Source organism: Sebastes umbrosus, chromosome 5 (genome assembly GCF_015220745.1).
Source record: "Sebastes umbrosus isolate fSebUmb1 chromosome 5, fSebUmb1.pri, whole genome shotgun sequence".
Taxonomy (NCBI): domain Eukaryota; kingdom Metazoa; phylum Chordata; class Actinopteri; order Perciformes; family Sebastidae; genus Sebastes; species Sebastes umbrosus.
The window spans coordinates 35,194,214-35,215,783 of NC_051273.1; the positions used below are offsets into that span (position 1 = coordinate 35,194,214).

General features: G+C 41.8%; 1 protein-coding gene and 1 pseudogene across 6 annotated transcripts in view; one reads left to right on the plus strand and one right to left on the minus strand.

The window, feature by feature from the left end:
• nfic (nuclear factor I/C) overlaps nucleotides 1-21,570 on the plus strand; it is a 71,017-nt gene that overhangs the window by 15,104 nt on the left and 34,343 nt on the right. For 3 of the 6 annotated variants that reach the window (XM_037769369.1, XM_037769368.1, XM_037769373.1), the window contains exons 1-4: nucleotides 1,800-2,009; nucleotides 14,129-14,299; nucleotides 14,523-14,699; nucleotides 17,677-17,860. In XM_037769369.1, the coding sequence (XP_037625297.1) occupies nucleotides 1,929-2,009; nucleotides 14,129-14,299; nucleotides 14,523-14,699; nucleotides 17,677-17,860 (613 nt within the window). In that variant the 5' untranslated portion in view covers nucleotides 1,800-1,928. Of the gene's footprint in view, nucleotides 1-1,799; nucleotides 2,010-5,208; nucleotides 6,038-14,128; nucleotides 14,300-14,522; nucleotides 14,700-17,676; nucleotides 17,861-21,570 lie in introns of those variants that run through there. The other 3 variants (XM_037769370.1, XM_037769371.1, XM_037769374.1) reach the window with 3 other exon arrangements.
• LOC119488090 lies at nucleotides 19,549-20,516 on the minus strand (annotated as a pseudogene).

Here is a 21,570-nt window from a genome sequence, read left to right on the forward strand (position 1 = left end):
CTAGTCTGCTGAGAGGATGCATGTCAGTGTTGTAATTCAACTGCTTGCTGCTTGTTGAAATGATGCTCCCTTTGCAAATCCTTTATCATTTAACCACTTCAAAATGATGGCAAGACATTGGTCACAGCAGACCTCTCACCTCTGCTCTTATTGCTGCTTTTCACTCGATATTGTCCTTCCAACATCACAAAATCCTCAGTGGCAGTTTTGTAGGGCCTATTTGGAGTGTTCTGTTTTCATTTGTGTGGGATGAATGTAAAAACTTTAATCATGGCATTGCAATAACACAATTACAACAGGGGAAATTCCCAGGGCAGGGAGGAGGGGGTTTCGAAAGGAGAGTTATGGGCCTAAATGTTTGTCAGGAAGTGAATTCTGGAGTTCTAGATCAGGGTTGAACCTTGCCAGTGAGTCCCATTCTGACAACTTAAAGGTCCCATATCGCGCTCATTTTCAGGTTCATACTTGTATTTTTTGTTTCTACTAGAACATGTTTACATGCTGTTATGTTAAAAAAAACAACTTTATTTTCCTCGTACTGTCTGCCTGAATATACCTGTATTCACCCTCTGTGTGAAACGCTCCGGTTTAGTGCAATTCAAGGGAATTGCAATGGAATTACGTTGCTAGGCAACAGCAAGGGGTCCATGTTTACTTCCTGTCAGCTGATGTTATGTACGTACACGGCAACAGGAAATAAACTGGGAAACATTTAGAATGTTTACGTTTAAAACCGTGAAATGGTCTAAATATTGTAGATTTTGTGACATCACAAATGGACAGAAATCCTGACGGCTTGATTCAAACGCACAATTTCTGAATATGAGCTGTGTGTGTTTCTCCATATATTGAGCGTTTTGATAGTTTAACAGTATTTATAAAGCACTTAAACCTGATTTATAATGTAGAAGACATGAAAATCTCACTTTGTTACAATATGGGACCTTTAAATCAAAGGCCCTGTTCAACACAGTAGAACTAGGTCAGGGGTCTGCAATTTGCGGCTCTGGAGCCACATGCGGCTCTTTAGCTCCTCTCCAGTGGCTCCCTGTGGATTTATAAAAATGGAAATGAATAACTGTTTTTTGTTTACATTTTAATTTGTATTTATCATTATTGTGGGTCTATGGTACGACGGTACGACAGAGTATTAGGGTCACATTGAGGGAAAAAAAATAATTTGCGATTTCGAATAAAGTCATATTATGAGAATAAAGTCATAATATTATAAAGTAGTAATTTTACGTGTTATTTTCTTTTTTTCTCCTAAAGTTATGACTTTATTCTCGTAATATTACGACTTTTTTATCGTAAAGTTATGACTTTATTCTGTAAATCTCAGATGTTTTTCCCCTCAATGTGGCCCTAATACTCCGTCGTACATTTGCACTTTGGTCCTCACTGCATTAGACTTATATACTATATACTTAGATTATAAACTGTGTTACCTTCATCACAATGATCAAATATTTTCCAGACAGATTTTATTTATTTATTTTTTTGCCTAATATGGCTCTTTTGATAGTAAAGGTTGCCGACCCCTGGACTAGGTAGAAGGGGATGGTTTCTGTAGCTAAATATATGAGCCTATAATAAATAAAACACAGCAGAACAGAGAGGTATAGTAAAGGAAGAAGGAAATGAAGTGATGAAAGAGTAAGGGAAGGGGAGAGGTGAGGATAAGAAGGGGCCTGTGAGAGGAGGACATGGATCAGTGAGAGAAAGAGACAGACAGAGAGAGAAAGCAGGAGAGAGAGCAGAGAGGTAGAAGGTGAATGTAGCAGCTCTCTCTTCTATTCTGCCGCAGCCTGCCGGGCGGGGGGGGTTACTGCCGCGGAGCCCGGAGCCCTGACGCGGGACGTTTCTGGTCTCGAGCACCGCGGATTTACTCCATCTGGCACGCGCATGATGATAGAAATTAATATGGAATGATAACGAGCGACAGCGCGAGATGGGCCGGCGTTGAGATCAGCTTTAACTTCCCCCGGTGGCAGCTCCGCTTCGAGATGGTAGGACAACTAAACCTGTTCCGGTACCGTAATGTAGTAGAGTGCTTCTTCCTAGTGGTGTGCTGTTGCGTGTTTTTCCTAAAAAGACGCAATGCGAGGAGAGTTGAGAGAGTAACATTAGCTACGCAGCTCAAAGTGGAGCAGTCGCATCTATTTCTGTCCCGTCAGCGAGCAGCCTCCTCTGTTTATCTCCGGCTGGTAGTCTGCAGCAGCGTCCGGACATAGAAGTGTCATAGAAGTGACGCTTTTTCTATGGAGAGAATCTGTCGCCGGATTTCATTCAGAAATCTGGCAAATTAAACATCCCTCGCACCCCGGCTAATATGCACAGCTGACACAACACAACTTGAAACCCACGTTGCATTGTGAGGGTATCCTCTTCCATTCGGCTCACACAAGATACGCGAAGCAGCCTGCACTTTAATACAATCTGAACTTTTACAGTCGGTTCGTCGTTCCGCCAACACACTGTGCCAGTGCGGAAGCCAGCAGTGTGAAACCATTAAAAAACTTCTTATTTTGTTGACATAAAGTAAATATTTGAGTATTTAACATGCGCCGAATTTGTCCAAAGACCATGAAACGAGAGATGAGTTTATGTCACGCACGAAACGACAAGAGCGTCTGACATTAAACAAGTTGAAGTTTAAACTCCTCTAGTTTTGAATGAAGTTTGGAGCAGCGTCTCCTCTGTGCAGGAGAGGAGAGCGGGGCGTTATTGGTCTTTACACCGGCGAATGTGGTTTTCGACCCCCTGGCGGCGCGTTCGTTACCGGACAACATGCTGCGGTGTGTGTGTGTGTGTGTGGATATATATATATATAGTGTGTGTATATCCGCGCTGGTAGTCGCGGGTGAAAGTTGTTGAGTTTCGGGCTGTTGTTGGGCAGCGAGCGGCGGCGGCAGGCCCGTCTGTCCGGTCCGCCTCCGCTCCGCTCCGTTCCTCCCGCAGGACGGCGGAGGCCAAGTTGAAGTTCAGCTCGAGCCTTCTTCTCCTGGTTTGTGTGTGAGTGTGCGCGCGCGTGTGTGTGTTAGTCAGCAGAAAATGGCCGCAGTTAGAGCCAGCGGGCTGAGTTAGAATGACAGGCCGACAGAGGGCCTCCTGTCCCGGCATGCAGCCGGAGCAGAGAGCCGCTGGGTGTAGAACCAGAGCTGCGGTCCTGTTGGAGACACTCACTGGAAGAATCCAGTTGAAGTTGGGAAGAGAGCCACTGGACAACAGCTCAGATGCCACTGTAGAGAAGAAAGTGACTAAATGTTTCCCCTCCATCACCACCAGCTTCATTATGATAACCTGACACAGATTACATTTAATTTAGGCTAATTAATGAACTAATGCTGCTCCAGTTGAAGGATTAGGATTATGCAAGACTCATTTCCAGCAACAATAGCCTGAATGATGACAGTGTAGACATATAGAGGCAGTAGGCTAGGAGTTAAGAGACTAAAAGTGAAACAATCTGTTATTAAACCTGATGACAACAGTTATTAACCAAATGGACCAAACATTTTGGACTGTAGAGACCATCTTGTGATGGGATCACACCAGCTGTGATGCCAAATTGGGCCAGGGGCGTAAAGTGGGGGGAACCAATGCCCCCCCCCGTAGTTCCGTGTTGCTCAGATACACACTTGCAATGTTTCGTGACTGCATCTTGCACGGTTGTAATGCTATTGCGTTGACAACACGTGTCCACAGAAATATAAACACCAGGGGCCTCATGTACAAAAGACTGTGAAGCTTTCACACTGGAAGATGGCGTACTCACAAAATTGGAAAAGTATGTAAGCACAGAAATTCCCACATGTATAAAACCGTGCGTATGCCAGTTCCTGCGCACCTTTCCTTTATACATCACAATTAACGTGAAATTGAGCGCAGCTGCATGTGCCACTTGGTCCACCTTGTCTCCACACGCCCCATGCTGTCACCTATTGTCCAAATAACAATAACGACGGCAAATCACGCTGGAAAAGGAACAAAAAAAGAAGAATTTCACAGTGTGAAATTGAAGTGCTTGCTACTGAGGTGGAAGCTAGAAAACATATTTTATTTGATGGTCTTTCCTCAGGAATCAGTAACAAATGCAATGCGCCCCGGGCCTCGACTGCTGAGGGGCGCCAGTCTGGCCGCGTCCTCACTAACGCTCTGCTGGGAGTCACAGAGAGAGATTGTCAATACAATAAAGGATATATGTAAAGAATTACAAAGAATGAATGACATTCTTGGTGAGATCAGTCATACATTAAAAGACCTTGTTAAAAAATAAATGTTTGTCTCAACTTACCTCGTTGCTTTACATTCTGTGTATCACATCTAAGTGGCGCTGTATAGCTGCTGCATTTGGCTCATTGTTAGTTGGGCCAGGGTCCGGTTCATCCATCTATACCTCCTCTGGGGCACAGACACAGCTAAAATATTGAATTAAATGGCATTCCATAGGTAAAAAACTGTTCACCTGTAGATGCATCAGTAATAATAATCCACCCATTTATATAATAATAGAATAGAGTTCATTCTGGATATTTAGCTCAGCATGCAAATTATCAACTAGATAGATTATATATATGTATATATATGTATATATATATACATATATATATATATATAACTAAATACATTTAGCCTACTCAAGGAGCCTACTGTACTTAAGAACAAACTTGAAGTACTTGCAGGCCTACTAAACTTGGTATGGCTTTATACTGCTACGTCCCAGAGGGTACTATTACTTTTTACTACACTACATTATTTTGACAGTAATGCTACTTAGCAAATCAAGATTTGTTTACATGCTGTAATGTTCAAAAAAACCTTTATTTTCCTCGTACTGTCTGCCTGAATATACCTGTATTCACCCTCTGTCTAAAACGCTCCGTTTTAGTGCATTTCAAGGGAATTGCAATGGAATTGCGTTGCTAGGCAACAGCTTGGGTCCATGTTTACTTCCTGTCAGCTGATGTTATTCTCATCCACTGCAACAGGAAATAAACTGGGACACATTTTAGAATGTTTACGTTTAAAACCGTGACATGGTTTAAATATTGTATAGTTGTGACATCACAAATGGACAGAAATCCTAACGGCTTGTTTCAAACAAACAGTTTCTGAATAAGGGCTGTGTGTATTTCTCCGTATATTGAGCGTTTTGATAGTTTAACAGGATTTATATAGCACTTAAACCTGCTTTATAATATGAAAGACATGAAAATCTCACTTTTTACAATATGGGACCTTTAAGTAGAGTATGCTACTTGAGTAGGCTAAATGTATTTATAGTGACATTCCACTACTGGTTTTTGGATGCACCATAACCCTCCACTGTATGGATAGTTTATGGGATGTATTCAGACTCTCTGTGTATCAGTGCCCTCTGTCTGTCTGTGCTCAGTTCACGGCCAGTAGTTGATAGTAGCTCCACAGTAGTGAACGTGAAGCGAATCCTCAGATGAACTCTCGGTGGAGGCCCGCCGGTGGCCCGGTAGGAGAGCCTCAGTAGTGCAGCAGCAGCTGCTGCGGCTTTAAGCCCGTCGTTTGGGATGGGCTGGATTCATAACGTCATTTCACTCCTCTTTCTTTTATTCTTCGCCCCCTCATCTCCTTCCCTCTCTCCAAATGACACCGTCCCCCGTGCTTCGTTACACCTCCGGCCATGCCCGCCACAGAATGATTATTCTGAACTTTTCTCTCGGTGTTTTTCTCCCTGCGGAGCATTTTTCCGGAGCCTCAACTTTTCTGGCGTGTCATCATTTCTGGAGTTAACGCGGCAGAGTCATCCGAGGCGACCGGAGCTCTCTCTCTCATATCTGGAGTCTTCAACAACACACAGGCCAGGAAATGCAGCGTTTTCTCTCTAACCCGGAGCTACCGCTGCTCCACTGACTCAGCGGGGGGAGAGCAAGGAGACATGTGCAGGAAGAGAGAAATGGCGAGCCTCGGGATGTCTCTAATGTTAACGCGAAGCCTGCTCTGATTCAGCTGCTTCTTCTTCTTCATCAACATGATGTTTTCTCCTCTCTCTCTGTCTCAGGTAAAACTGCACCGAGCTGCTCTGCTGCTGCTGATCACTGTGGTAGTAGGACACAGAAACTAATCATCCATGGCACTGGCTTCATCTGATAATGCAGACAGTGTGTGTGTGTTTATTAAGAAAAACAAAAGTCTTCATTCAAATCATCTCAACAAGCAGCTACAGTGCTGTCATTGTGCAGGATAGGGCAGGCAGTGATATGAATCATAGATAGATTTTACGTCTAAAAATGAATCATAGATTCATATCAGCAGCAGACTGCACCAGGCCTTTTTGAGCAGGCACTTGAATTAACATGTTTATTAGCTGGAACATGCTGAGAGGAGATATAGATCTGCTCTATGGTGTGCTAGTCAGCTTGTGTGTGCTTACAGTAGGATTTGGTGTGAATGTGAGCTTTAAAGGTCCCATGTTGTAAACAGTGAGATTTTTAATGTTTTTTATATTATAAAGCAGGTTTAAGTGCTTTATAAATACTGTTCAACTATCAAAACGCTCAATATACGGAGAAACACACACAGCCCGTATTCAGAAAGTGTGCGTTTGAAACAAGCCGTTAGGATTTCTGTCCATTTGTGATGTCACAAATATACAATATTTAGACCATGTCACGGTTTTAAACGTAAATATTCTAAATGTGTCCCAGTTTATTTCCTGTTGCAGTGTATGAGAATAACATCAGCTGACAGGAAGTGAACATGGACCCAAATTGTTGCCTAGCAACGCAATTCCATTGTAATTCCCTTGAAATGCACTAAAACGGAGCGTTTAAGACAGAGGGTTAATACAGGTAAATACAGGCAGACAGTAGGAGGAAAATAAAGTGTTTTTTGAACATTAGAGCATGTAAACTTGTTCTATTAGAAACACAAAATACAAAGATGAACCTGAAAATGAGCACGATATGGGACCTTTAATTTATTTTCTATCTGGGGGACTTGACAGAAAGCATTCTTCTACTGTGCAACTAGTTCCCTACTTCATTTCTCTCTGTGCTATGTAACGTACATGTGACTCATCACACTGTAATTCCTACTGTTTTGAAACTGTAATAGTCTGGACCCATATACACACACCTACTTGTGTCATACGCAGATCTAAATTCCCAAAGTGTAGATTAAAGAAAGTGGGGCGTCTGCTGTGGTGTTTTATTATGAGAGATACATGTATGAGAGTGAAAAGAAGTGGATTACAGTGTGATGGTCAGTTTTCAACTGGTGTTGGTTTTTAATTTCCAGTAGCCTACCAATATTTCTAATATGAAGCTGTTCATATGTATAGGCTACGTATTGCTACTATATTTACTTTTATTACACGGCTTTGTTGAATACTCGATTCTGATCGGTCAATCACGGCGTTCTACGGTCTGTTATTACTTTATAGCAGACCGTTGCTATGTATGACAGACCGTTGCTCTGTTTAACAGACTATTGCTATGTATGACAGACCGTTGCCATGTATAACAGACCGTTGCTCTGTATAACAGACCGTTGCTCTGTATAACAGGCCGTTGCTATGTATAACAGACCGTTGCTATGTATGACAGACCGTTGCTACATATGACAGACCGTTGCGCTACGTATGACAGACCGTTTCTACGTATGACAGACCGTTGCTACGTATAACAGATCGTTGCTATGTATGACAGACCGTTGCTATGTAAGACAGACCGTTGCTATGTATGACAGACCGTTGATACGTATGACAGACCGTTGCTACGTATGACAGACCGTTGCTATGTATGACAAACCGTTGCTACGTAAGACAGATTGTTGCTATGTATAGCAGACCGTTGCCATGTATAACAGACCGTTGTTATCGTTGCTATGTATAACAGACCGTTGCTACATATAACAGACCATTGCTATGTATAACAGACCATTGCTATGTATAACAGACTGTTGCTATGTATAACAGACTGTTGCTATGTATTACAGACCATTGCTACGTATGACAGACCGTTTCTACGTATGACAGACCGTTGCTACGTATGACAGACCGTTGCTACGTATGACAGACCGTTGCTATGTATAACAGACCGTTGCTACGTATGACAGACCGTTGCTATGTATAACAGACCGTTGCTATGGGCGCAGTTCTGATGTCAGACTCTGGAGGAACGCTTTTGTGTCAAAATATTGATTTTGTTAAGTCAGTAGCCGTGTAATAAGCGTGATAATGTACAGCTAGCGGGTCATTGTTGTTAAAGAATCCCATTTGGGTTTATTCGTCTGGGTTTATTTCACAACAATGACCGGCTCGCTGTCCCTCACATAACGTCTGCTCGTACTAGTGTTACTGTTATTACTGATCACTATTTCAAAACCTCTCATGACTATGCCAACCTATTACTACCACAGCTATTGCTATAGGGAATAGGAATCTAAGCTAAGTTAGCTGTCATTATCTGTCGCCGATCCATTCATCTGTCATCTGTCAATCCTTCATCATCAGAAATGTATAAAATAGGCTACGCACGAAAGACAAATACCCGCATACAGTAAAGAGAAGCTGACAGAGGCAAAGGGGCGATAGATTTGAAATGATATGGATCCTTATGAATTATGAGGACCTGATAGCTAGCCACCCTTTAGGTTACTGGTGTGATTTGCCGTTAGTGAACACCTGTCAGCAGTTCAAAAACTGTTCATCTTTGGAGGCCCATGTCCAATTTATTAACGGGTAGGTTTATGACATTAAGATGTACAAGCATAAAAGCCAACTACACAATCATCTGGACAAAGAGAAGCTAGCTAATGTTATGCTAACTGAATGCTAACAAAACGTGGGTAAACCATGCGTAATTAATCTACCGGTATCTCGCAAAATGAAACCCATAACGTCAGCCTACCTTTGTGTCTGACTGTATACTATATATACACTACATCTCTTCTCTTGGATCGTATTCACTGTGCAATGATTTGTTTAATTTCAGCAGTTCTTTTTGACATTTACAGTAAAGCTAGCGGATGGAACTCTTACCCTAAAGCTATGTTCACACTACGAGTGACAAAAGCAACAAAACAACCAACCGTGGCCAGCTGCATTGTAGCAGAGTCACCGTTGAAGTGTTGCTCAAGCAGCATAGTTATGTCCTTAAATAGCACCGGGAACTGGTTAACAACGTCAGTTTAGTATTAGGGCCACATTGAGGGAAAAAAAATAAATCTGGGATTTTGAGAATAAAGTCCTAATATTATGAGAATAAAGTCATAAGTTTAAGAGAAAAAAGTGGTAGTATTGTGAGAATAAAGTCATAATATTATGAGAATAAAGTCATAATATTATGAGAATAAAGTCATAAGTTTAAGAGAAAAAAGTGGTAGAATTGTAAGAATAAAGTCATAATATTATGAGAATAAAGTCATAAGTTTAAGAGAAAAAAGTGGTAGTATTGTGAGAATAAAGTCATAATATTATGAGAATAAAGTCATAATATTATGAGAATAAAGTCATAAGTTTAAGAGAAAAAAGTGGTAGTATTGTGAGAATAAAGTCATAATATTATAAATAAGTAATTTGACGTGTTATTTTAGAGGGGAAATAATGTGAAGATGAGGAAGTGGAGCATCTTCTGAAGTTCTACTTTAGTTTAGGTTTCACAAATAACCAAATCCTTCATCTTTTGGCTCATCAGCACCACATTATCATCAGTATCAGGACCTGGAAAAGATTGTTATTAAAGAAACTGAGTTTATTCTGAAGAAAGAACCACACAGACCTGATGGGGGAACTGAGTCTTTTGTGGAGGAGGAAATCACTTTTTTTCTCATAAACTTATGACTTTATTCTCGTAATATTCCGACTTTTTTTTCTCGTAATATTATCACTTTATTCTTGGGATCTCAGATTCCCCCCCCCCAATGTGGCCTTAATACTCCGTCGTAGTTTAGTAGATGGAACAGAACAGGGTGAAACAAAAAACATGATTTGTTGACGCTTCACCGCCTCATTGGAGAGCTGAAAAAAGTCGAGACCTTAACTTTATTTGTGGTGCGTCACGCAGCGACAAGTGTCGGGCATCAGTTTGTAGCTTCATGTCAGCTTCATGCTTCCATTTAAAATGACTTGTAGCCTGCTGCTGTGTCGCTCATAGTGTGAACACAGCATTAGGCCAAAAATGGCTGTTTTCACTACTACTAGCACTGCTAGTAAGCGTCTTTGAGATCACTAAAAAGCGCTATATAAATCTAATATATTATTATTATTACTGCTACTGCTGTAGTCTTGAAGTAGTATTGCAGTATTTAGCTCTACTACGATTGATATTTCTTTTGCTGCATAGTTTATTACCACAACTGTTGACAGCTACACATTCAATTAGTTTTGCTATTATAAATGCTACTGCCACAACCATGGCTGGATTAGCAACCTGGCAGGACCCCAGATCCCTCAGGGCCGTAAAATGGCAGATTTGTTAAGGAATTTGCACCACTTGCGTACAATATCAACTAAAATGGATGCTGTATTATTTTATTATAGTATATATTATTTAGGGATGTCACGATACCAGAAATCTGGTAGTCGATACCAATACCAGTGAATTTCCACGATTCTCGATACCAATTCGATACCACGGTAAAAAAACAACAAAAAAAATCCCATGTGATTCAACAGGTACTCTTTTATTAAAAACATTTGAAGGTTACAAAAAACAGAGGCATGTAGCCTTTAATTAATAAATAAAAATAATTGACCCATTTAGTTCATTTTGGCGTATCAGCGGCATGCTATCAACCGATAGTCAGACGACGGACACTACATACTGACCGTGAACGCATCTGGTCCGTCAGCTCAGAGTAGTAAGAGTAGGAGCAGAGGATTTATTGTCGAAGTGAAAAGCAAACGCACTTATTTGGCAATATTTCACGTTTAATCCCAATGCTATAAGGGAACCATAACATTAATGAGGTAATCGCCGTGAGGCGGATGGAGCCATCACAGCCGGTGTGCACCCGACGGTAAAGATCAGAGTCAGCGCTCTGCACATGTTGACCGTCATCTTTTCTTGTAAAATGTCCGGTGTGATCGGTGACACCGGTGTTGTCTCAAGTTTATTAACCAGTGGTAACATTTTCCTCACTGTCACATCCCTACCAACGACCGTTACAGGCATCGTACGGTACCTTCTGTACTGTAGAAAAAGAGTACCGTCACTTTTTAAAAATGTTGGCATCGACTTGGTACCGAAGTATCGGTTCTCGTGACATCCCCAGTATTATTAGATCATCATATTCCTTGTAAAGTGGCCCTGTTTTTTTTTATTGTTTTAGTTTATATTGTGCTCTCATTGTACACATTCCTAAATAAAGTAACAACAAAACACATAGACGCAGCTACCTCGTGTGATCTGCTGTGTCCACTGGTCTTAATGGGAACTTGGAGGTGACGGGAGTACCTGAGTCACAGAGGGCAAGAGTGGGGTTGTCAATAAGGCAGGTTAATCCGGCCATGGCCCTCCTCTCTTCCAGTACAAGCCAAACTCAAGCAACACTATCGTATCGAGTGGAGTTTTAATATGACACAAGATAAGACAGTGATACCCAGAGGGAAATTATGGTACTATATACACTACATTCAACGTATCCTCCCGCGTAACGGTCGTGCATAACGCTCTGGTGCCGATCAGTAAAAGTGCACTTCTTCTTAGCCGTTCTTCTCGCTGGCAGGTCTAATGAGTGGTGGAGCAGACAGAAGTATCAATATGCAAACTACTGTACATCCATTCATAGCTACCTGTGGGAGGAGAAATGAGGAATCTGAGGAATGTGGATCTCCTCACAGTTTTATGCATCTGGCCGCTGGTGTCCATTTCCAGTGTTCGGTCTCTTGTCCAGGGTCATTGCTGTCTCACTGATCTAGTGTTTCCCACAGCTGTCACACATGATCATGATGTCATGCACCACTCCAGTTTCTAATGATGCCTTTGAGTGATGGCTTGGTGTCATTGTGTGTTGTGGTGCTGAATGGAGAGCTCCTGGAAAGTGGACTTCAGGCATGTTTTCATTTGCTGCAGTTTTCTGTCTCTGTGTAGAGATAGTTTTTATTTATTTTATTTAACCTTTATTTAACCAGGAGTAAAAATTCATTGAGATTAAAAATGTCTTTTCCAAGAGCAGCACAGTTACACGGTTGCAGACATAAAACAAATATAACGAATATAGATCTAGATATACTCTGTATATAGTACTCGAGAATACAAAGGGTCAAAACTCTCTCTCTCTGTGTTTCTGTCTGTCTGTCTGTCTCTATGGCAGTTTGTCTCTCTTTTGCCGGCTTTCTAGCGCCATCGCTCACCCAGACCAGCTCAGTCATTCTTAATGGTGGTTGAATGGTTTACATTGTTGTATTTCTGCTTGTTTTAGTTTGTGCTGTACCTGGGACTAGGTCTGCATGATAAGAGGAACGTCTGCGATGGGCGATAACACTGTTCAATACTGCGATGATGATGAGACTTGCGATAAATAAACAAATATTAAATTGTGCATATTAGCTATATTTATGTCAGCCTGGTTGTCTTTAAATTCAGAACCGTATTATAATTTAATATTTTAAATATAACTGGGTTAAATGTTGTTTCTAGAGCAGCAACAGTAATGTTTACAACAGCAAAGTCACCATATAAACTCCTTAATATCTCACTGGAAACAAATCTAACATGTTAATACAATTAATCATATTCATGAGTGGAGATTATAAAGACTGAAGAACACAGACATCAGTCAGTATCAGTCCTTCCTCCTGTCCTCTGTCCTCCTGTCCTCTGTCCTCCTCCCACTGCTGATGTGATTCACTGCTGCTCGTCTCTATAATTGTCTCAGTAAAATACTCAGTCCAAAAGTCAAAATTTATTGAAAGAATATTGATGGAATCATTTCCAAATTTCACAACATGTTTTTAATCTAACGAAATATTCTGCTTTGATCCATATTTGTTGGCGTTTAGCCTTTCAAAAACAACATTTTCACTGCTTTCAATAAAAACAGTTTTCTCTCTCGCTCACCGCACACAAAGGGCGGCACCTGTGTTAATGGAGCGGCCTAACAGCAATCTAACAGCAGCCTAAGTTACATTCATATAACCACAACAACACTCTCTCTCTCTCTCTCTCTCTCTCTATATATATATATATATATATAGATATATCTATATACCTATATATAGATATATAGAAATATAGATATAGCCTAAAAGACACTTTACTTTGCTGTTATTATGGTAAATGAACTGCATTTAAATTATGCTTTTCCACCTTAAGGGACAAAGCGCTGTTGCGACAATTGTCAGTGAGGACATTTTCCCACCAGTCAATAAACTTGTGACAACACCAGTGTTACTGATTACTCCGGACATTTTACCAGAAAAGATGATGCACAATATCTGTAGAGTGCTTACCTTGATCTTTAACGTTGGATGGCTGTGTGAGCTTTCGCTGTGGGGCCGCAGGTTTCCACCCGGCTCCACCGCGCCGCGCACTCCATCTGTGAACGCTCGTTCCTCCACACAGCAATTGCCTCATTAACGTTTTGATGAACGTTTTGACACTTTTTTGCTTTTCGCTTTGACACCAAATCCTCCGCCATCATCTTGTCTGTCAACTCTCTCTCGTCGCGTGTACATGAGACTCCGTACGGAGCAGATGCATTCACTTTCAGTTTGTGGCGTCCGTCATCCGACTATGTATTGATAACACGGCGCTGATACGCGAAAATGAACTAAATGGGTTTTATTTCTATAAAAAAGCAAAACAACTGTGGGGGCGGTGGGCAAGTACTGTAATCGGAGTATGCCCGAACACCGTGTAACACCGACTACCACGGTGAGCCTAATTCATGCACCAATGGCGGCGGAGCCGCTACACAAGGCGCTGACCTGCCCACCGGGAGCAACTTCAGGTTCAGCGTATTGCCCAAGGACACTTTGACATGTGGACAGGAGGAGCCGGGGGTCAAACCGCCAACCCTACGACCCACTCTGACTCCTGAGCCACAGCCACTCTTATGTGCACAAAGAGGGAGTGAAACCTGTATATTGATTACCACTGAAGTGTATCTACAGTGTATCTCATCTGTCTGTCTGTCTGTCATGTAGGATGAGTTCCATCCGTTCATTGAGGCTCTGCTGCCCCAGGTCCGTGCCTTCGCCTACACATGGTTCAACCTCCAGGCCAGGAAAAGGAAGTACTTCAAAAAGCATGAGAAAAGGATGACTAAAGAAGAAGAGAGAGCGGTCAAAGACGAACTGCTGGGGGAGAAGGCAGAGGTGGGATGGATAAATTGTGGAGTGGTGGATAGTAGAAATACACATTTTTATTTGGTTTTACAAATCAAGTTAAATCAATTTGCGATAATTAAACAAAGTGATGACTTATTTTTTATCGAACTAGTGTTTTACAATATGTTAATACACTTTATATATTAATAATACATCATTCAAAACATGAATTGATTCCCTAACTCCTTTTGCAATCCCATTGTGCTCCTAGGTGAAACAGAAGTGGGCCAGCCGTCTTTTGGCCAAGCTAAGAAAGGACATTAGACCTGAATGCAGAGAAGACTTTGTCCTGTCAATCACTGGGAAGAAAGCTGCGTGTTGTGTCCTGTCAAACCCTGACCAGAAAGGCAAAATGAGACGCATAGACTGTCTCCGACAAGCTGACAAGGTAAACAGTACATATTCACTTCCAGTAGTTCGTTCCTCAGCTCTGTTTGCACCAGCAAGCCATGATAATAAGTCAATGTTGATGATAATGTAAAAAAACAAATGTATGAAAAGCAGATGGTCTAGAGGCAAAAAGTTAGGTGAATGTTATGTCTGCATCCTCTTGTCCGATTGAGAGGGAAAATGGTTACATCATAATTGCTTTGTGTCATAAAGGTACACTTTCCCATATGCAGTTATGTTCCTGTGTCATGGCTTCATTTTTCAATATTTGACATCAAACAAGTAGCCGATAGGAGCAATATGTGTGGAGATGCACAATGATTAGTGGTCATTTCTCGCTAACCTACAGCCGCTCCTATACCTTCACATTATTCTGCTTCCTAAATGAAAGCAGAGCTCCAATTAAGTCAAATGTGTCATATAAAACTAGTTTACAGTGTAATGGAATTCAAGTTCAGCATCATGCGGTGGCAACCGATGACAGACTGGCCATCTGGAGCACCGGGAGTTTTCCCAGTGGGCCGCTTGACAGTTGGGGCCGATGCGACGAAAAATATGCACATTTTCAAATAAGTCTAGACGCCACTTGAAGGGATAGTTTGGGTGTTTTTTGAAGTGGGATTTTATGAGAGACTTGTCCATAGTCAGTGTATTACCTACAGTAGGTGAAGAAGCTTGGAGAAACAGACAGGAGTACCAGCACGGGAGAAAGCAATGTACTGCTGTGGAAGGGGGCCGGCAGCAAAACAGATTTTAGCCACCTAAAAGAAAGGCTCACTTAAAAAAAATTTATTTATTTTCACCGCTTTATGTTGCCGTCAGACAGCCCTTTCCAACGGGGAATTGAACTGAAAGTGAAACTTATCTGTGCTCTTTTCAAAGCCAGCAGACTCCGTTGACAAAAACAGTATAGATAAGTTTCATTTTCAGTTCAGTTCCCCTTTGGAAAATATTCTAAATATAGCAATTTGGCCATTAGATTAAAGATAATAAGACTGTGGTGTGATTGGTAACCCCCACAGCACCACTGAGAGGGTTTTTTCCCCCCGGGGCAACTACGGGTTGTGCCCGACACAGATAAGACCCACGGTTAGGTCACACCCTCGGAAAAGCATTCCACCACAATTTTGAGGGTTTGGTGGGCCAGTCTGAGTCCAAAAGTCCAGGGTCATTTCTCATTCCCAGTCCGTCCCTTGTGGCAGCTACTACTTGTTGAAGTTGGATGAAATACGTTGACTGTCGTGGCCGTTTACAGATTTATGGTTTAGTTCTGCACGCACGTGTTCTCTAGTTCACAAGCTAATCTGAACAGACTCTTCATCGTAACTTTTACGAAGATATTTTGAGCTTTGTTTGCAGTTATCATAGTGTGAGTATAGAAATTGGTGAGCTTTAACCATTAATGATTGTGATAAACATATCTTTTGATGTCCTTTTTGACACATCTGCCTGGGCAAGAGTCCCTTCTGAGTCTCCATCACATCGATGTATTTGGTGTAGTTATGAAGGAAAGGCATCTGGGGCCAGATGTATGAATGATATGTAGCCTACACACAAAAACCATGCACACACCTTTTCCCACACATCAAGTGGTATTTATGAAATGCCAGGCAGTTACATAAAAATAGACCCAGTCTTTGCCTTAAATATAACTTTAAGTCAGACTTTCTATAGGCACTTAAATGTAGCTGTTGCATAAAGCTCCCCTATGAGCGACTAATATTAGACTGTCTTATTGGTAGCTAATGCAATGCATTATGGGTGAAATTAAGACCCTTCACAGAAGAGAAAAAATGGGGGATGCAACAACAACAACACCACACCAAGTAAAAACAGCATAAATCCAACGGTCGTTAGAACCGCTAAGGATGTTCAGAAACAATTCAAGAATATGGTATAAGAATCCAAAAAAGTAATGGATAAACAGTTGAAATAGTTAGCTAAAGGTAATGTGTAAACATTGAAATAGTTAGCTGATAATTAGCTTAAAGTAATGGGTAAACATAGAAATAGTTAGCCAAAATGAGCTTAAAGTAATGGTTAAATAGTCAAAATAGTTAGCTAACGGACTTAATTTTGTGCGTGTGAGACCGTTCCTTTAGCCAGGGGGACACGAGGACGCTAACTTTCCTACCTTTAATTAAGTCAGTCTTAATATTTATGCAACAGACAGGCTTAATTAAACTAGTCTACCTAGAGAGCTGCAGGTGAAATGATAAGGTGTATCTTACATGAAACACAAGGTGAAAGCTTTGACCTTATAATAAAAGGTTGTTTGGAAATGAGGCTTGTGCATGTGCGCCCAGTTCTACAATGATTGAGACGCATAAATCCATGTTTATTTTCATATTTTGGAATCTGAGGGTGGGGAATAATTTTTTAGCTTTACTGAACCATTGCCTGTTTCTGCTTCATTCATTCAATGACAATAATAACTGTTCATCTAGCTCAAAAAGCAAGCTTCATTTAGGTTCGCAAATAGAGCTGCTGGAATTTTACACAGTCTGACAACATTAACTAAGTTAAAGTTGGCTAATAATCCCATTTTGTTCACAGCATTTAATTAGATACGTAGGTGAAGTGTTTGACTGGGCTTTCATCGTGTAAACAGTTAGTATTTAAAATGTTGATAATTTGGGGGGAATTTGTCACTGATATGATGAATGGAATGTTTCCCACACTGCAAGGTAAGACAAACATCTAGATGACAGACGTATGATTTGTCACACCCAAATGCAGAAGTCTGTTCATTTGTCCCTCTGTAGATGTCATCATCTGATTTCATTTGGTTGACAAGTATTGAAATTATAAATTCACAGTAAAACTTTAATATGAATGACTTGAAAGTATTCAGTGAAGCAGTATGGTATCACTTCACCAGTGATTCCACATGGCATGTTGTTACTCTCACCTTGGCCGCGGGTTCCATTCATGCTGTTTTCAGTCAACAATGATTGTGTTTTGTCTTTTCCAAGGTTTGGAGGTTGGACCTGGTGATGGTCATCCTGTTTAAAGGAATCCCGTTAGAAAGCACAGATGGAGAGCGCCTGGTGAAGGGAGGCCACTGCTCCAATCCAATCCTCTGTGTCCAGCCTAGACACATCTCTGTCTCTGTCAAAGAGCTGGACCTCTACCTCGCTTACTACGTACAAGAGAGAGGTACGTACCAACACACACTTTCATGTATACTTGAGGCCAAACTTAAAGGGTAACTCTGGTAAAAAGAGAAAAATTAGTCTAAATGACTAATGGGGACAACAGGTTTTGAAACATGTCCAGTATTGAGGGAGAATATTGTAAACCGGCGGATGCAAAATGAGCTGCGAGGGCAGGCGAGCAGCGTCAATGGAACGTTACGTCCTCTAACAATACTTGTTTTTGCCACTGACAGGCTCAGATTGACCAAGAACCCAGTGGCACTTGACCATGTCCCTGGTTTTCATGTTACAATCAGCTGGGTCCGAAAAAACAAGACAGTAGTAGAAGTATTACGGAGTAGGTTGGTCTCTCTGTGTTTCATTGTATAGCAGAAAGAAAATTAGGAAAATGTTGTATGCCTTGGTCAAAGTCAGACTCATTGTTCGAGGTTAAATAATATTACTGTAAGCTGAAATACAGTAGTACAAGTACATGTAGTACAGATAGATGCAGTATATAGCGTAGTAAAGAGTCCATTTCTATGCCTCCGCGCTGGCGACAGCTGTGGCTGGAGGCATTATGTTTTGGGGTTGTTGTACGTACGTATGTCTGTCTGTCCCATTCTCATAAACGGGAGGGAATTTTTTCAAATTTGGCACAAACAGGATTATCATATTGGCCAGAATCGTGCAGCCCTATGATGATGACATTTTGGACAGGCATGGATGTAAACTGCAACTTGATTGGTTGGAGGAGGCATTCAACCGCAAAGCGGTAATTCTAGTTCCTCTTGTTGATGGATGGTAGTGAAGCATTTATCTTCATCATACTTTTAGTTGCATGATTCTACTAATTTCACTAACAGTATACTGACATACATTCCGGTATTTTCGAAAAGCCAAAAATGTGTTATCATGACTCGCGCAATGTCCTTAAAAATATATTTATACTCCTTCACATGAGATCGGTTTGATCCGATATTTCAGTCTGAACTAAAGTGGTGGACTGACCGGTAGACATTTACATCCTTAAGCCAAGTTCACACTACACGACATTCAGAGTGGTCAGATCTGTGTACTGTTCACACTACACGACTTGCTGTCTTGTAATCGGGAGTCTTGAAGTCGTTGTGGTTTTCACACTACATGACTGACCAGAGACAGGAGGTCACACACTACAACATCTTTCACCAGGAGGAATCCCTGATGAGGTGTCTCGACTACGTTTTGTCATGAAAACACATGAGAAACACACGGTAAATGCCGTGATACCATACACAAGACACATTGCTGATGTTGTCTGTGGAACATGTTCAGAAAATAGTCTGTTTTCACTGGTTTCCACACGTCTTTTTACTATTCATTCCTCTAGGTGTAACAACAACTTTGCTCCGTGTTGCAAATGCAGCACATCCAGTCAGTTCCTGTTGTTACAGGCGACCCCTCCTCCCCCAGGTTTACCCTCAACACGTGTCTCGTGCTCTCATTGGCTGTAGCTTGTGGCCGGACTCCCCGACAGGTCCAGACATTTAGCATGCTAGATATCTGGAACGTGTCTAAGAGGCATCGGCTCGCATCTTTGAGCAGTTCACACATGACGTTCGAGCGCCGGTGTGCGAGCGCCGAGCCAACGCCGAGCCAACGCCGAGCCAACGCCGAGCCAACGCCAGTTTTCCTCTGATCTGGGGTCAGGTAGCGGAAAATCAGGGCTAAAGTTGCGTAGTGTGAACTAATAATAATAAATTGGACTTATATAGCACCTTTCAAGAAAACCAAGGACGCTTAAGGTTAAGGTTTAAGGATCAGCGGGTCCGGATCGGGTCTAGCCTCCGAAGCCGTACAGGGTTCGGCCCTGCATCTTCAGAGCGTGGACCACATACATGGCGGGCACCGTCTTCCTCTTGGCGTGCTCGGTGTAGGGGACGGCGTCCTGGATCACGTTCTCCAGGAAACCCTTTAGCACACCGCGGGTCTCCTCGTAGATCAGACAGGAGATCCACCGCGGCGAGCCAGCTGGCGGATGGCGGGTTTGGTGATCCCCTGGATGTCATCACGGAGCACCTTCTGGTGCTGCTTAGCGCCCCCCTTTACCGAGTCCTTTCCCGCCTTTTCCTCTAACGCTCATTGTCGATCAACTGGTGGTGAATCAGTAGTGTGAACTAGGCATTAGAGCCACGCTGCCACCATGGCTAAAACAATGCCCCCATGATGGCACTATAGAGGAAAGGATACATTTGTGTGGGAACAGGAATATCAACACCAACCTCCACTGAATTCCAGCCATCAGTTTGATGTACATTGTCATAAGCCAAAATGTGGAACTGTTGGGAAATTCTGTCCTGACCGTGGGGCTTAACAAAAGGTCAAAGGGTCATTGGGAATCAACCTCTCGGAGCCACGATTATCTATTATTTGTGAATTAATATGTAGAGAATTTCCAAGAAGTTACTTTTTGTCATGGCAAGAGGCTCTAAGAGCTTCTCAAAGGGCTGTGGGTATTTGTGAATCCTACTCAGAACTGCTGTTAGGGACACAGAAGTTATCCGAGAACCTCTGAACTGAGTTCTTCTCTCTCATTGGTCGGTTGAAAGCATTTGTATAAATATGTTTAACGCAGCTACGAGTTGAGTCCAAAAACAACTGAAAGAACGCAGTGTTCACATCTGGTTTTTATATTGTGGCTTCAGGAGCTGTAGGAGTCTCACTCACTCAACACAATGAGGCAGCAGTTTGATGGGACATGATAGCACAGATACAGCAGCACCGGTGACGATAGTGACACCAGTGACACTAGGTCTCTGCAGCGGTAAATCCAATATCAACTGACTGCAGAGTAAACATGATCAACAGACAGCCAGAAGAGGTTTTGCAGCAGGATGTGTTGAGGGTGAGCTCTGACTCACAGCGGTATCACCATGTCAGGGCTGTGGTTTTAGTATTGTGGTTGTAGAGACGGCTTCAACTCAGCAGCAGCACACGCTCTCAAAGAGTGCTCTAGAAGTCATGCCGTTTCTAACAGCACCCCCGTTTCTTAGGATACAGCCATAACCTGATTATAATGACAGTTTGGTTGTTATTAGTAACAGTCAGCATATGAATAAAGTGAATGAACTACTTGACCTGAAAGTATACTGGAGGCATTGTTGGATTGTATATCTCCACAAACTGACTGCTGGCATGTTTAGTTAGTGGATCCGGATCCCAAACACTTTGTAGAGTACAAAGTTACAGCATTTGCTTTGCATTTACTTTTACAAGCAGAGCTCCACAGTCACAAGTACTATACTAGTTTTCCCGAATGATCACCTGCACAAACTGTTGAAAAGGTCTTCACACTCTAGTTTTGCCAAAACAGCAGCGTAACCTTGCACGGCCCCAACTCCAGCTCAACAACTGAATGGAATACTTTTAGAAGATACGAGACCTTACCGAACCAAAGCCATATCCATTGGCTCTGGGTTTGAAAGAGCATTCATGCACATTCCTTGAAGACTTGCTCTACCTATTCTGTAAACCAGTGTACTCAATGCTCGGCTCTATGGAGTACGGAACGTGCCAAAGTCAAAAATAAATCAATGGATAAATATATAAATATGTCATTAAATGTAACCATTAATTAATTGATAAAATGTGACATAAATTGATATTTCTGTTTTAATTGGCTTCTTTATTTATTTAGCTTTGTATTAATTCCCTTATTTATTTACTCTTCTGTTTAAGTTTCCCTTTTAT